General features: G+C 38.2%; 1 protein-coding gene across 3 annotated transcripts in view; it reads left to right on the top strand.

The window, feature by feature from the left end:
• The window catches only part of LOC137997518 (eukaryotic translation initiation factor 4 gamma 1-like), a 64,816-nt gene that overhangs the window by 30,219 nt on the left and 19,597 nt on the right, over window positions 1–15,000 (top strand). For 2 of the 3 annotated variants that reach the window (XM_068843565.1, XM_068843566.1), the window contains exons 6-12: window positions 2,611–2,688; window positions 3,648–3,785; window positions 4,731–4,796; window positions 5,294–5,446; window positions 5,822–5,929; window positions 11,258–11,386; window positions 14,357–14,597. In XM_068843565.1, the coding sequence (XP_068699666.1) occupies window positions 2,611–2,688; window positions 3,648–3,785; window positions 4,731–4,796; window positions 5,294–5,446; window positions 5,822–5,929; window positions 11,258–11,386; window positions 14,357–14,597 (913 nt within the window). Of the gene's footprint in view, window positions 1–2,610; window positions 2,689–3,320; window positions 3,600–3,647; window positions 3,786–4,730; window positions 4,797–5,293; window positions 5,447–5,821; window positions 5,930–11,257; window positions 11,387–14,356; window positions 14,598–15,000 lie in introns of those variants that run through there. The other variant, XM_068843567.1, reaches the window with a different exon arrangement.

The following is a 15,000-nucleotide window of genomic DNA, read 5'->3' as shown; positions in this document are numbered from 1 at the left end:
CTCTTATTTGGCATCAACAAAACTGCTCTGCCATGAAAAAAAATTCCAAAACTTAATGCAAAGCAGTTTGTGAAATGGTCTCATGGATAGAGTCCCAGGGGTTAACATTAACAGTTGCCTGATTGCCCGGGGCAACCAAATGGTATATTCCTTGTGTTTTTGTTACAAGAATAGATAAATCACGAAGTATACCATCAGTAGATTTATATTCTTGATCTCACTGCACTGCTGAAAACTTGACATTTTCAAGATCACAACACTACTATTGTCTGATGCGACGAACACAACAGTTAGTGTAGACGGGTTGACTAGCAAACTGTTTGAGTTAACACCCAAAAGAATGATCATGATAGCGCAAAATTGCTAGTGATGCTTTTTGAGCGATGCTTATTACCTCGGGTATTCTAGTTTTGTAAATATAGACTGAAGGTACCTTTGCTTACCTATTGCAGAAATGATGAGCATTTCAAGTTGAGTTTGTTGGTTCTCTGCTCTGCCTCGAGAGGTTTTCCCCTCTCCTCAGAAACTAGCATTAGTTTCGATTTGATTTGTCCTGATTTCAGTGAATGATTAATGCTTTTAGGAATAGACAAGAAGGACATTGGACATCTCGTGACAAGTACACAATGTACATAGATTAGAAGGTCACCAACGTAATATTCCCATGCACCGTATTCAAGTATTTCATAAAGCGCTTATCAACAGTGTTTAATTCAAAGCACCCATTCCAAATAGTGCTGATCTACATGTACAAGTATTTAATGCGTTTTTCATAGTTCTGGGGAATTCATCCTCAAGCGCCAATGGCCAAACTGCGCTTTGGCTTCCATCAGTCAAACTTCTGACGCCAACCACAGATGACAAAATCAACTTATGTGTGACTAACCCACCAATCAGCATCTTTGGTTCCCACGGCACATTCGTATATTCAAATGCGACGCCAATCATAATCATAATGGTGTTCGAGCTGTAAGCCAAACAAAAACTCCAATTTACTTTCCAGAGGCGGAGTTGATCTTCCCGCCTATGTTTGGAAATTTGATTGATGGAAGCCAAAATGCAGTTTGCTTGCTTCGATGGTCTAGAGGTTATCAGTGATGCAATTGTCACTTATGGTCCAGGTTCAACCTTCTCGACCTTTAAAAATCTTGGAACTTAATAGCGTGCGTTTTCAAATTAAATTGACAAGAACATTTTGAAGTATAGAGTTAACTTGATGTAACTGAGGTGAAAGAGAAAATGCCCTTCTTGTCTATCCCAAATAAGGCTCACCTCAGTGAATTTGCAGTCTCCCCAATTAGTAGAGCACTCATGCTCGGCTAAATAACCTTGAGACTTACAAAAAGCAATAATAATAATAATGATAATAATAATAATAATAATAATAATAATAATAATAATAATAATTATTATTAGTATTGTTGCTGTTATTGTTGTTATTATTATTATTATTGTTGTTGTTGTTATTATTATTATTATTTTATTTTATTTTTGTTAAATTCCCCGTGGTACCACATGTATGCACTTTTGAGAATGTAATTTGTTTACGGTAAATTTCAGCACTCTGGTTTGTGAGCATGGCTGTTTAGCTTTGAGATTTGTTTTGCCTTGGCTAAGGCCCGGGTAGTACCAGAGTGAATTTTGTTTACAAGTTATTAATCTGTCGCTACAAGATGAGAAGTAAGTGCGACCACACGTTCGAACAAACTCTCCAATTTTTTGCGGAGTGTCAAAATTCTGCCAATCTTCAAAGAAGCCGAAGTGCTGTCTCTGAGGCTACCAAATGTTGACAACAGAAACAGATTTGTTTGTTTTAAGCATCAAGCTGTCATTCAACCTATTTGTGTACAGTAGGTCGTAAATCTTAAATTTCAGTGGGAAATAGATTATTGCAATTTCAAACGCGTAATGGCAGGGCAAAATAACGTTTTTTCACGATCCCTCTGCAGTTTTTACAATGGGAGCGGCAGTGTCAAGATCGAGTTCCCCTGGTTCGTCTATTTTGGTGATTGAAAATCCGAGCTATGTTGTAATCTTTCCAGAGCCAAGTGAAAAGGAAAAAAACGAGATCTCCTTGATAATGGAACTGTTTATATGATTGATGTTTGCATCAATCACTGATGTTTCGGAAATGATAATTTCCTTAAATGCGACCCGTTAAAAAAATTTGGAACACTTTTCAAAAAATTATGGCCAAAACTTTTGATGATATAAAAATTTATTCTAATGAGACCCGGCCGCAAATCTTTTGGGCTACGAAATTCTTTGTTGGGCGAGTAGAATTGGAAGCTTCATATTCAAACCTGTAAGCTAAGCCACCTCGCGACCAGCAGCCAATTTGTGCTAACTTGTGCAAATTTCCTGTCCTGTTGGAAGGAAAGTAAATCGTGTATTGTTAACATAAAATATATTTATGGAGTTGGACTTTCGTTTTAGTGCAATAAAAAAATCCGAGGTTAAGGGCTCTTTAAATCCTCTAGTTGTCAAGCAAAGTCAAAATCTTGACCAAAGCCTGTTAATGCAGACACAGTATTTCTGATTGTCATGAATGTTTTTTATATCTGCTGCTCATAAAATTGTTTTGTTCTCTAAACACTTTTTTTACAATAGTTAAAGAGAGTTGACAATATATGGGTGACACCTAATGAAGCCTTCAAAAGTGGAAATGAAGAAGAAACAAAGACAGAGGTATTTTGTGTACACAGTGTTGTCATTTTTAGTATACTATTTTTAACATCTTTTGAATACATGTTGCTCGTTTGGGAGATACGTGGCACTTAGATAGAAAACACTGACTATGAAGTTGACTCACCTTTCACCTACATCATTCCAGTAACGAAGTAACTGATATCTTTTGTTTTTCGAAACCATATTTCAAACTTTTGGTTTGATTTTTGCCCAAAGATCCACATATAATCGAGTCAAAAACATAAGTGACATAACTTGGAAAAACACTTGGCAACCAAGGTCTAAATGCAGAGAGATGTCTGGGCAATGAGTCATTTTCTATATACCGATACACACACACAAAAGGGTATCTAATGTTATTAATGTTTAAAGGTATAATGCCTTTTCATATTTAGAATAAGTCTAATTCTATTCAGTGGTTTACAGTGACTACTTTTGTAGTGATGTTTGGGAATCTTCGACATGAAAAAAAGCTTGAGGCTCAGCAGGGGCAGGATAATCCTGTGGATAAATTTGCTGTGATGGCGGTGAAAGAAAATGAAGCTGTCAGTTATTTTGCTCAGGTTTTCTCATGAATTTCTGAATATTTTCTAGCTTGTGATGGAAAGATGAGGCTGTTTGTGGAGGAATCAAGATTTATTGTCCCTGGGAGTTTAGCTGTTCTAATCCAAAAGCCTGAAATAACAATTACCACAACCAGGTCTTCTGAGCCCGCGAGACTGAGCACCCCCAGCAAACCATTGTTTTAACGACAGCAACCTGGTTCTGGTCATTGCTGTGTAAGGTCTTCCGTTCCAATCGCACAAACATTTGGAAATTGCACGAGCTCTTAAAGAGCAAGACTCACCGATGAAGAACCTAAGGCACAAAATATAATTTCCTCTTCAGGAGCCACAAGTCACTTTAAAGCAGTGAGCATCAATTATGTCATTTTGTTTTACTGTTTAATTTTATTCCAGGGACTCTATCGTAAAGTGAGAAGTATCCTGAATAAGCTCACCCCACAGAAGTTTCAGACACTGACACAACAAATTAGTGAATTAGAAATTGACACTCTAGAGCGTTTGGAAGGTGCAATTGATCTTATATTTGAAAAGGTTTGTGCTGTAGTGTTCGTGTAGAAAAAGTATTGGCCCTTAAACGATGGCATGTTTATAACTAGACTACAGCATATTGTTAAAGCCTTCATGTACTTTGCAGCTAAAGTTTAAATAAAGCGTTTAAAGCAAGGGAACATACCATAACACGAAACCCGGTGAGGCCATCACATTATGCATTGCGCACAACCATTTCACGTGGTTTATTGGCAGCCATGAACAGCTGTTTCGGCCTTGTTAGGCCTCATCAGAATTGCACAGCCTGTTTTTATCCATCTGTGGTTGCCAATTGACCAGTTGAAATGTCTGTGCGCATGCGTGACGTGTTGGCCACACCATATTTGATGTTGTGGTGTGTTCACCTTGGTTTTTCACTTATATTTTTAATGACTGAGGTTGTCTTTCACCAGCATCAGAAGAGTTGAGTTTTATGAGCAATTACTGCAGTTGAACCCCTATTATCAGGAAAGGTGGAGTGAATCTGGAAAATTGAAAATGTGACTATTGAGAAATAGTAATTAACAGTCAGGAAGTGCCATCAGAGATCCTGGCTGGAAGATGTGATGTGAACACGAGATCTTTGAGCTCACTTTTTGCTCCTTGTAATGAGGCCCAAAGTAATGAATTTTCCATCTTATTCTGATTCAACTTTCTCACTCTATCCTATATGATCGAGTGATTCTCGATGATGGATTGTTCAAATTTTCATTTGTTTTTCTGCTTAATTGTCATTAGTTCAATTTTCTACTTCACGTCTTGACTCTGACAATGTAATTTTAATTGATTTTGGGTGATGGAGTTGAAGATGATGAATTACTTTTAACTCTGAGATTTGTTTTTTAGACCAATACGAGATGAATTACCCAATTTTCAGTCACACAGGATGTGGTTTTGGTAACGAAAAACTGTACCTAACCTTTTTCATGTTCTGTTTTTGTTCTTCAGGCCATTGATGAAGCCAACTTCAAATTCAGTGTTGCCTATGCCAACATGTGCAAATGCCTTCTTAACGTATGTAAAATCGTAACATGCATGTCCTAATTATTTTATTTAAAATCCTAATTGGAAAGTTCTATGCGTGTGGGATAAAGTTGCTTGCAGGTTTGTTTTGGTGGGTTGCCACTTTTTTTCAAGGGTAGGTTTCGTGTAATTCGTACGCATTTAGGTTCAGTTTTCGTGATTTCTCAAGGCCTTTTGCATGGGGGGTGGGGGGGGGGGAGGGGGATGGGGGATTCTCCCAGATGGAGATAGGGCCGTTTGTGCTGGAGTATCCTCTACGCTCTCGGAAGAGTGCACAGTTGTCAAGAATTGCAAATTATTATTTTTCGTGTTAATTTTGGCTTTGTAATCAAAGTGCCGATAACCTTCCTCCCCCCCCCCTTTTTTGTCTATCCAGATGTATATTTCGATCATGCCCCTTTGCTCAGCATGACACAACGATTCATCTGCGAAAAAAACCTTGTGGGGGTTATAGGCACTTGAATTACTGTTACTGTTACTATTTGCAGAAAAAAGTTGTAGTCGAAAAAGAGGGGGTAAAGAAAGATGTTTCATTCCGGAAGATTTTGTTAAATAAATGTCAGAAGGAGTTTGAGAGAGAAAAATCAGTGGAGAAGACTATTCATGAGAAACTGGAAGACCTCACAAAACAAGGATTGAGTGTGAGTACTAATGCACAATTACCATGCAATAAAACTTTGGCAGGTTAGTGTTGCTTGATTGTGAATTGTGTCGAGTAATTTTATCCAAGTATTTTGTTTGCAGTGAGGAAAACAAATAAAACTTAGGGAAGGTTGGCCTAGAATTTATTGGGAAAGAGGATGGGATGTTTAGAAAACGACTTGTTGGGCGTACCACCTTTGAACAAAAGTTCTTAAGACTCAAACATTCAAGCTCGGCAACAAATAAACCTTGCAACAGTTATTTATTTAATTAGGGTATTCTTGTAGTCTGGAATAGGAGCAAGTAGAGTACCTAACATTTTCTTTCGCTCTTAGTCGACGACATAATATATTATAATTTTGTTTCCCATTTAGGAGGAAGAATTGCAGAGCAGAAAAAGAGACCTTCAAGATGAAGGACGCCAACAGAAACGACGGACTTTAGGGAATATTCGGTTTATCGGTGAACTTTTTAAACTGAAGGTAGGCATTTCAGAAACGTCAGCTCAATTTTTGGCCTGCGAGTATTCAGAACTACCTTCGTTTGTACGCGGTAAAGCTTGTTACGCAAATTATTTCTTTAGAGGAAATTGTTTTGTCGAAGGAATATGCAACTAAAATCAATTGTAGACTTATTGGTAGGTAAACTTCATTCTGTTCTCCTAATGCTCACTCTAGTTCGGGTATCCTGCCCGAGAAGAGACGACGGGACGTGTGAGCGATAGATTGTGTCTGTGACGTAAATTCAAAATATAATTTATGCGAAGTTGATAGTTGCAGGGGAATGGCAGTAGACATCCAAAAATATTGACTTAAAGTGCCACTATGATCAAATTTTTACCTCTTGATTTTTTAGGCGTATCACAAAGAATGCTATGAAAGAATGAAAATGCCGTTTACCGTTTGCAAATACCTGCATTTTTTATTTTATTTTCTATTTTTATTTTTATTTATTATTGACTGCATTACATTACTAACACTACATGCTACTTACTCTATTAACAATACTAATACTACCTACGACTCGGTAATTATACTATTCACAATTTTAACATTACTTACAACAAAGTGCTGACCTTATCGCAATCTAATCACTACTTAAAACATGGTATTAACACTGTTTACAATGCAATATTTGCGCGGTTTACAATACTAATATAAATTACGGGACGCATAAAATACAATAAAGTTACTTATACAGGCAAGACATGCAATGTAATTACTAACTACAGGGACTGACTTACTGACTAACTAAAGGTATCCAGAAATTTACTCAGGTGAGGAATTTGGCCCACTTTTTGACAAAAGCAGAGGAATTATTCGTCATGATAGCGATATATTTCTCTATGTCGATTTTATCATGTACAAGGGTGATGAAATCCGCAAACTGCGGTCTTTTATCATCTAAGGCATTAGTATATAGAAAGTATTTTCCAATTAAGATTCAGTGATTGAGGGTTAAACAAGATGACCAGTCGTCAAGCACTCCGTATATTATTTCACCTTTAGAAGGACTAGATTTCTTTTCTGGAGAAATCGAATTAAACCAGGTAGTAAACTCAGATCAGAAAGATTTCGCAACATAACACGAAAAGAGTAGGTGAGAAATCGTTTGTTCAACATTAATACAATATGGGCAGTAAGGGTGTGGTTTTTTCTTCATTTTGTGTAAAATGTTATTTGTATATAGTATATTATGTATTATTTTGTACTGAAAAATGGATAGTTTCACTTTTTTCGTTACACGAAATGGCAAAGAGTAAACTCTTTGTCGCTTTTGTTCATCAAAAGCGCACTCTATTAATCTTTTTTCTCCAGTAGGTGGACACTGCTGTCGGCTAATCAGAGTATTGTACACTGTCTTGCATGTGAGCTTATCGATTGCTAGTTGAGTGCTTGTCAGGACATGTTGATGCGCGTCTCTTTTTAGGCTTTTATTCCGTTGCTCGTCTCTTTTTATGCTTTTTTTCCACTGATCAGGTATAGCCGACAGCAAGCTACGGTAGCGCAGAAAATTACATTTAATTTTAAATTTTTGCACAAACGCCTTAAGCGACAAAAAATTATTTCCTAAATCATTAACAAGGCAGGCAAGTTTACATATGCCGACTTGATTCCAGATTCGATAATAAACAGATGATTGGCTTCTTTATCTTTAGGCGTTGTATAGTTTAATTCTTGCCAGTGTATTAATACAGCTCGATAGAATTTTGGTAAGTGTTCGTTGATACATAAATATTTGAGGTCGTAGTTGCATTGAAAGAGAAGTTTTCCTCCTACGTTCGACAGCAAGGATAGTGGAATAAGTTTCCATGGTCTACTGTCGTCAGAGCACAACCGCTTTACCCATGTAATTTTCAGAGCTTCATCAAATAATGAAAAATCAATCATACCAAGTCCTCCTTCATTCTTAACTTTCGCGATAGTTGTTTTTTTAAGTTTCGGGTTTTTACCTTTCCAAATATAATTATATATTATTTTGTTGACTTCAGCAGTAAAACCAGGTAGAGTGTTCAATACGCTGCAAATAAACGTTAATTTTGATAACGCGAGGGTTTTAACGATATTGATTCTACCATAAATTGATATGTCTCTAGACTTGTGAAAGAAGTTCTTTTTTGTTGCAAGTTCTTCATTGTATGAGAAGTACACTCCTAGGGCGTAAATAGGTTCGTCGCTACATTTTAAGCTTAGCACGGAGTCTTTTCTGTGGCGCAAAGAACCAAGCCATAACAATTCTGCTTTGGATTGGTTTATTTTAACCCCAGAGCAGTTTTCAAATTTGCTTAACAGATGGAAGAGATTATGAACTGATTGTATGTCTTTTACAAAAATTGTCGTATCATCCGCGTATTGGGAAATTTTGACTGTGCATTTCATTAATCGGAATTTCTTTGATCTCATTAGAGCGTTTTATAGCATTGCTTAAAATTTCTATGCCAATTACGAACAGGATACCAGAAAGAGGGCAACCTTGTCTGACTCCTCTACCTAGGTTAAAGTGCTTTGTTGCGAAACCGCATTAGTTTCGGAGATATTTAAGTTTGAAAATGTGTAAAATATGCAAATGAGATGACTGATGATGTCATACACTCAACCCAATATTACATCAAGTATATAAATAGAGCTATCTTTGCCAATTTGCAGCGCAGACCATTGAAACTTGGTAGGCTAATATTTCTACAGAAAACACACCTACGGCTATAAAACATTGTGTTCCCATGGCAACTCACTCTTTTCCAGTCCCCACCCTCTTGATTTCAATATGTAAGTGATTTTCCGCTTGAAAAACGTTAAACAAGGCCACGAACTGAAGCTAACATATTTATATGCTTGTTGGATCATGTATATGAGGCACCATTTGTAAATGTGAAAATGGAACGCCAAAGGTGGCCAGAAATGCCTTTAATATTCGAGAGGTCTGGGACCCAATATGTTGCTATGGTAACGAAACTTTACGCCCAAATTGTGGAGCACATTTAGTAGAATCTTACTGCAAAGAATCAAACATTTCTGATGTAAATTGGCTGAGATATCCTTTTTCATCGTATTTGATCAAAATTTGGTTGAGTGTATGACATCATCACTTGGTTAATTTGCATATTTTAAAAACTTGAATATCTCTGGAACAAAAAGAGATATTTGAAAATAGTAAAGAGCATTTTTCTTCTCATGCAGGCTACTTATTTATGTCTTACAATGGCTTCGATAGAAAAGATGCGATTTTCGTCATAGTGGCACACAATGCCGGCGAATCATCAACAAAATCTTTGGCCGCTTCAGCTCTCAATCGACCTCATCGGCCCCCTCGTTCTGCCACCAATAAACTCAGAAGCAATTTAAATTGATCTTGAGGAACTTTGCTTCCTCTTCCATTAGCGAATTCTGAGGATAAATTGCAATAGCAATGGATTTGAAAGCCGTATTTTGCTCCTGGCGCCAACTGCAAAGTTAGAGAAATTCCGACCTCGGGCGGTACAAAACGACACAATACCATTCTCCAGCTTCTCGAATACGTTCCGTTGTCGAAATCTTGGATGATTCCCACCATAAGGCGCTGTAAAGCTTGCACAGGCCGGGCCAAAGCATACCTTGAACCAAAAAATACAATTTATGCCTGCTCGATTTGTGCAGGCTAGTTTCTGTTTGGCGGAGATTAAGCTCGCCTCACGCGTCCAGCCGTGATTCGGGAGTGAGCACTGACTCATTTCCTGAAACAGCGGCTGGTAATCGAGCCTGCTAATTCTCCACTCTGTGCATGTTCCTTAGGAGCAATGGAATGGTTTCAGAAGATTACAATCTAGAATTTGATTGCAACAGGGACCATGGGCTTGAATTCTTGGGCTCCCTACTTGATGACTTGGTAGAGACTAGATTGAACCCTTCTTTTAGCTATGATTGGTGCACGTCTGTGAAAGTTCTCATTGGCCTCCTAATTACGAAAGTGTTACTCATCTTGGAGCGCTCAAGCTGCAATAATTTATTAATCAAGTTAAAATGCTGATCATCGCAGCTATTAACGTCATTTGAGCAATAAAGAAAGGAGGCCTGAATTTTTCAAGCTTTCCTGCTCATGTAACGTTAATAACTGCGATGAACAGCCTCTTGACTTGATTCATCTCTCTACAGTTCAAATATATATGGCTTTCCTATATTTTAACTTTCGTCAATAATTTATTCAGTGAAAGTGATATGTTTTCTAGCGGAAGGGGCGACACGGGAAGCAGCGATGGTAGGTCTGAACATAGTTAGTAGAGGGAGACTGTCTCCCTCTACTAACTATGGTCTGAAAGGGGCAGCACAATCCTTTTAGATGATCATGATTTGACTTCAAAACGGTTGAGATATGCATTGACTTGACTTGTGGGGGCTCGAAAGGGTTTTCTCTTGTCAACAGTGGGTGTCTAATGGTGAGAGATTTAGGGCCTGATTACATGGTGAGTTTCAGCCCGGGCTGAAATTTGGTTGCGATTACATGCTCAATTTCAGCCCGGGCGCAAATCACAAATTTACATAGGAAAGTTTACAGAGATGCGAAGACACAATCGATGTGCATGCTCGCGTTCCTTTTTTGGCTTGGGTTGAAAAACTATAGCAATTGCATGGATTTTTCAGTCAGTTTGGCCAGACTGAAAATCCTGGCCCATTTTCAGAAACCAGGCAAGGATTCTCAGCCCTCGGCTGAAACCCTCTCCAAGTAATGGCCTCTTTCATTTAAAGAGAGTGTCTTTCAGAACCCGGGCTAAAATCTCAGCCCAGTTAACCGGGCTGAAATTTACCACGTAATAAGGCCCTATAAGTTGACCAGTTTCAAGCACAATTATTGGGGCAAACGTAAGACTTTCCAGAAACAGTGTCGGTAATGAATGGTAAAGTGAAGTTCCAGATATAGACGGATGAATTCGCAGAAAAAATAAGTTTACCGTATTGGTCGTGTCAATTTGGATACGGAATACTAAGTAAAGTCAAAAGAATGCTTCTTGGAAGTGCGAACTTACAATCCTGGTCAAAACTGTAGGGACAATTCCCGATTTCCCCCCCCCCCCCCCCCCCATCCCATTACAATGTTGATTTTTCACGATGTCCGAAATCAAAATCCGTTCATCGAGCGCTCGCACGTTTCAACATTTTCTGGGGGGAAGGGGAGCGCGAAAAAGGCGATGAAAGCATGTACAGTAAATTCTCTACTTTTGCCCAAAATTTGACAAGTTTCCCCAAGTCTTTTGACCTGGATTGGTCGGTGTTAATGCAAGAGGTGTTGTTGACGCCAAATGGGTTAGTGTCACAAGCAAGTGAAATTGAATTTTACAGATGCTGACAGAGAGTATCATGCATGATTGTGTTGTGAAGTTGCTGAAGAGTAACGATGAGGAATCTTTTGAATGCTTGTGCAAGCTTCTTGTTACCATTGGAAAAGATCTAGATCATGAAAAGGCCAAGGTAATTTTATTGTGTCCATGATTCTCTTGGCTATTACAGTGCCTATGGCTATTACCTCAACACACTTTTCCACTTTATGCATTTTCCGATATCGTCGAAAATACATGTTTTTAGAACCTTTTTATTGAAATTTCCCTTTTTTATTGGCTTTGAAACACGGGAAAAGTGGTCATACTTTGATCCATAACCGAGCAATAAAGGGGAATGGGTTCGATACCGAGTTGACATCACGGACTGCTTTGGCATTGAGATAGTTCTTTGAAAACAGCGATGCAAATTAATTTGTGACTTCAACCCGGTATTGAACCCATTCCCCTTCATTGCTTGGTTTTGGATCAAAGTGTGACCACTTTTCCAGTCTTTCAAAGGCAATAAAAAAGTGAAATTTCTTTCAAAAGGTTCTAAAAACAACACAATGTATTTGGCACGATTTCGGAGAAAAAATAAATTGGAAAAGTGTGTTGAGGTGATAGGCACTTTAAACCACTTCCCCCATCTGCCTGGAGATTTACGTCCATTTGAGGGTTTTACTTGGATTTAGATTATTAAGGTAATTCCCTTGATAATGACGTAATATCCAGATGTTTGTCAAACGTGGCACAATTGATATTCATGCATAGCAATTTCAGAAAGTGCAAGAAAACGCTTGGTTTCACCATGCTTGTTTTCGCGCAGTATGCCCTTTATTTTAAGCGTTTTTTTTTACTGAATTACGCGTGAAGCGTTCGAAACTTAAAGTGCCCATAACCTAAAAAGTTTTATTTTCCTATTTGAAAGTCCATATTAAAAAATGAACTTTGGCGAAAGAATTTTTCAATTCCAGCGAGAGGTGAATTTTCTACGATTTTTTCAATCCTACTTTTATTTGGTACACCCCTTCCGCTGGTCAGGGCCTCACGGGCTCGCTGTGACGTAGATTAAGGAATGCTTGTTGGCGTGGGTCTTATCTTTTCTACTAATCAACGCCAAGGTATCGCTCAGCGATCGTTTTTGGTATTTTTCAGTAAACTATATTTATCATCAAGGAAAGTGCCTCTGAATCTGGAAGTGAATAAACTGGCAATTTAAAAAAAAAGAATTTGAGGCGAGTAGTTGCCGGTCTCGACGAGTCAGCCAGCGCTAGCACTGAAACCCAGGGCCCGCTTGTTCAAAAGTCGATTAACGCTATCCCCAGATTTAAAATTAACCAAGGAATTTATTTCTCTACTCCCAAATGCTGTTGAACGCTGATATTCGGCAAAACTTTACATCAGAAGAACTCAATCTTGAAAAACAAAAATAAGCAAATAAAACTTTCATCAGAAAGTGGAAAACATGAAACAAAAGTTTACGCTAATCCTGGATTAAGTTAATCGGCTTTCGAACAACCGGCCCAGAACTACACGGAACCCTACGTGGAAGAACCATTAGCAGACGAGGAATGGCTACAAAATTACAGAAAAGAACAAGAGGATATATAAGGAAGGTCTCGCGAGGGAATTAAAGTCAACGCTTATGTCTGTTCCTGTAAGCGAATCTCATCCGCCTTCAACGATCTTTTCGTTTTGCTGTCCATACAATACTGAAAGTCATACTCTTTGAAGTGAATCTAGCACAGTGAAGAAGTTTTACCGGGCTTCTTTTTACCAAGACAAAATCTGCAGCCATTTTTTCTTCTTTTTTGAGGTATTGCTTTTTGCGAGTCGAAGGATTCCTACCGATACTTATTCTTTTTTTAGGATCAGCTGTGTTGTTATATCGAGTGGTTACGCATCTTTTAGGCATTTTCAAGGGAATTATTCCTTACTATACTGTTTATATCGGTATTCCTTTTTCACTTGAAGTCACGTGTTCCTTAATCTACGTCACAGCAGTATTGTGACCGGGAAGAATCGATAGAAGACTAAGGCGAATGGTGAGCCAAAATGGCGGCAAATTTGAACGTTTTCTAATTTCATTTTTAAATCGCGTTTTGGGAAAATCGCAATTTTTTTTTTGCGAAACATCTGTGAGATATGTTTAGATTCAGATGACTAAGTGAGAAAAATTAGGTTATGGGCACTTTAATCATCAACCAGAAAGAATGTTGTTATATGGGTAAAGCTACTGAATATTACAGAAAAAATGAGCCTGCTTGTTTGTCCGGGCTAAAATCTTTCATTTTAGTGATTTCAAATTGCTCATTCTTTCAATGCAATGCAAGCAAATTGGACCGCTACATCATCACCTCAAACTCAGTATCTCGCTCCAACTGCAGTTTCACGGCACTTATATCTGTATAAATACAGAAATTGCACGAGTACTTGGTCAGACGCGATCATCGATGATTGGAACACGTTTCTCTGTTTTTTTTTTTTTTTTTTTACTTTTAAATGTTTGAAAACAATTTATTTGAATGGCACAAAAAATTGTAATTTCCCGGATTTTTCGGGACAACTTGAAAGGAAACTTTTCTCTTTGCTTAAAGTGCAATGCAATAATCATTCACTCAAAAGACGAGCTTGTTCACAAGCTATCGACAGATTTGCAATTTGCGATGAAATGGAGTTCATATGTCGAACAACGGATGGCTTTGTGGACTTAACTAGCCAAAGAGATGGCCTTTCGCAGCAAAATAGACTTACGATTTACGAACGATTTATGGACGATTTTGTACGAAATCAACATCGAGATTTTTTCGCGGAATGAACATTTTGATTTCATTTCGCAAAATTCACATTTTCGTTTCGTTTCAATTACCGGAGCAGAAATTACGTAAACAAGAGAAACAAGAGACATCCCAAGTGACCAAAAACACAATGCTTTCCGGTACCTGCAGAAAGACCCGTTAAAAGTTCTTCGGTTACTGGTCGATGCCCATGGGGAAATCTTGTACGCTACACACATGTACGCTATGCGTGCCTTTTTTCGAATTTTTTTTCATGGCATATGGCATTTGGGACCAGCAATAAGGTGTTAGTTGCTGAACACATTTTTATCTTTTGCCTCCAGCCAAGGGTTGATCAGTACTTTGCACAGATCAACAAAATCATTTTGGCGAGGAAAACGTCTTCCCGTGTCAGATTCATGATGCAGGACATCGTGGATTTACGGAGCAATGGCTGGGTGCCTCGTCGTGAAGACAACAATCCAAAGACAATAGATCAGATCCATCGAGAGGCTGCCGACCAGGCTAAGAAAACTCAGATGGCTATTCAAATTGCTAGGCAAGATAGGAGATTACAACAAAGAGGTGAGGATGCAGTGAAAGAAAACCCGTACAGTGTAGTTTTGTGATTTATTGAAAGAGTATCTTCCAGACACGTCAATTGTAGTAGCTATAACGTCCCCTTTTCTCGCACAACATATCATCAAATGTCATTTTCCCGAGGATGATTCGCGATTGGAATAAACTACCACATTCTGTTGTGCTGGCCCCAAGTCCAGAAACCTTGAAGAGTCGGTTGTGGGTCTGCCTTCGTGACAGACGCTTACCAAATGTTGTGTAATTGTTAATTGTCACTAGCATTGACATTGTTTCATTTTACGCTTCCACATTTATTTCATGTTTACACCTGCACTTCCTATTTCTAATAGACCTTTTTGCAGATACAGCGGCCATTTTGATTTCTATTGCTTCAAATAGCTATTGTGGG

This window comes from Montipora foliosa, chromosome 3 (genome assembly GCF_036669935.1).
Source record: "Montipora foliosa isolate CH-2021 chromosome 3, ASM3666993v2, whole genome shotgun sequence".
NCBI classification, from domain to species: domain Eukaryota; kingdom Metazoa; phylum Cnidaria; class Anthozoa; order Scleractinia; family Acroporidae; genus Montipora; species Montipora foliosa.
This window is presented reverse-complemented; position numbering and strand designations above follow the sequence as displayed.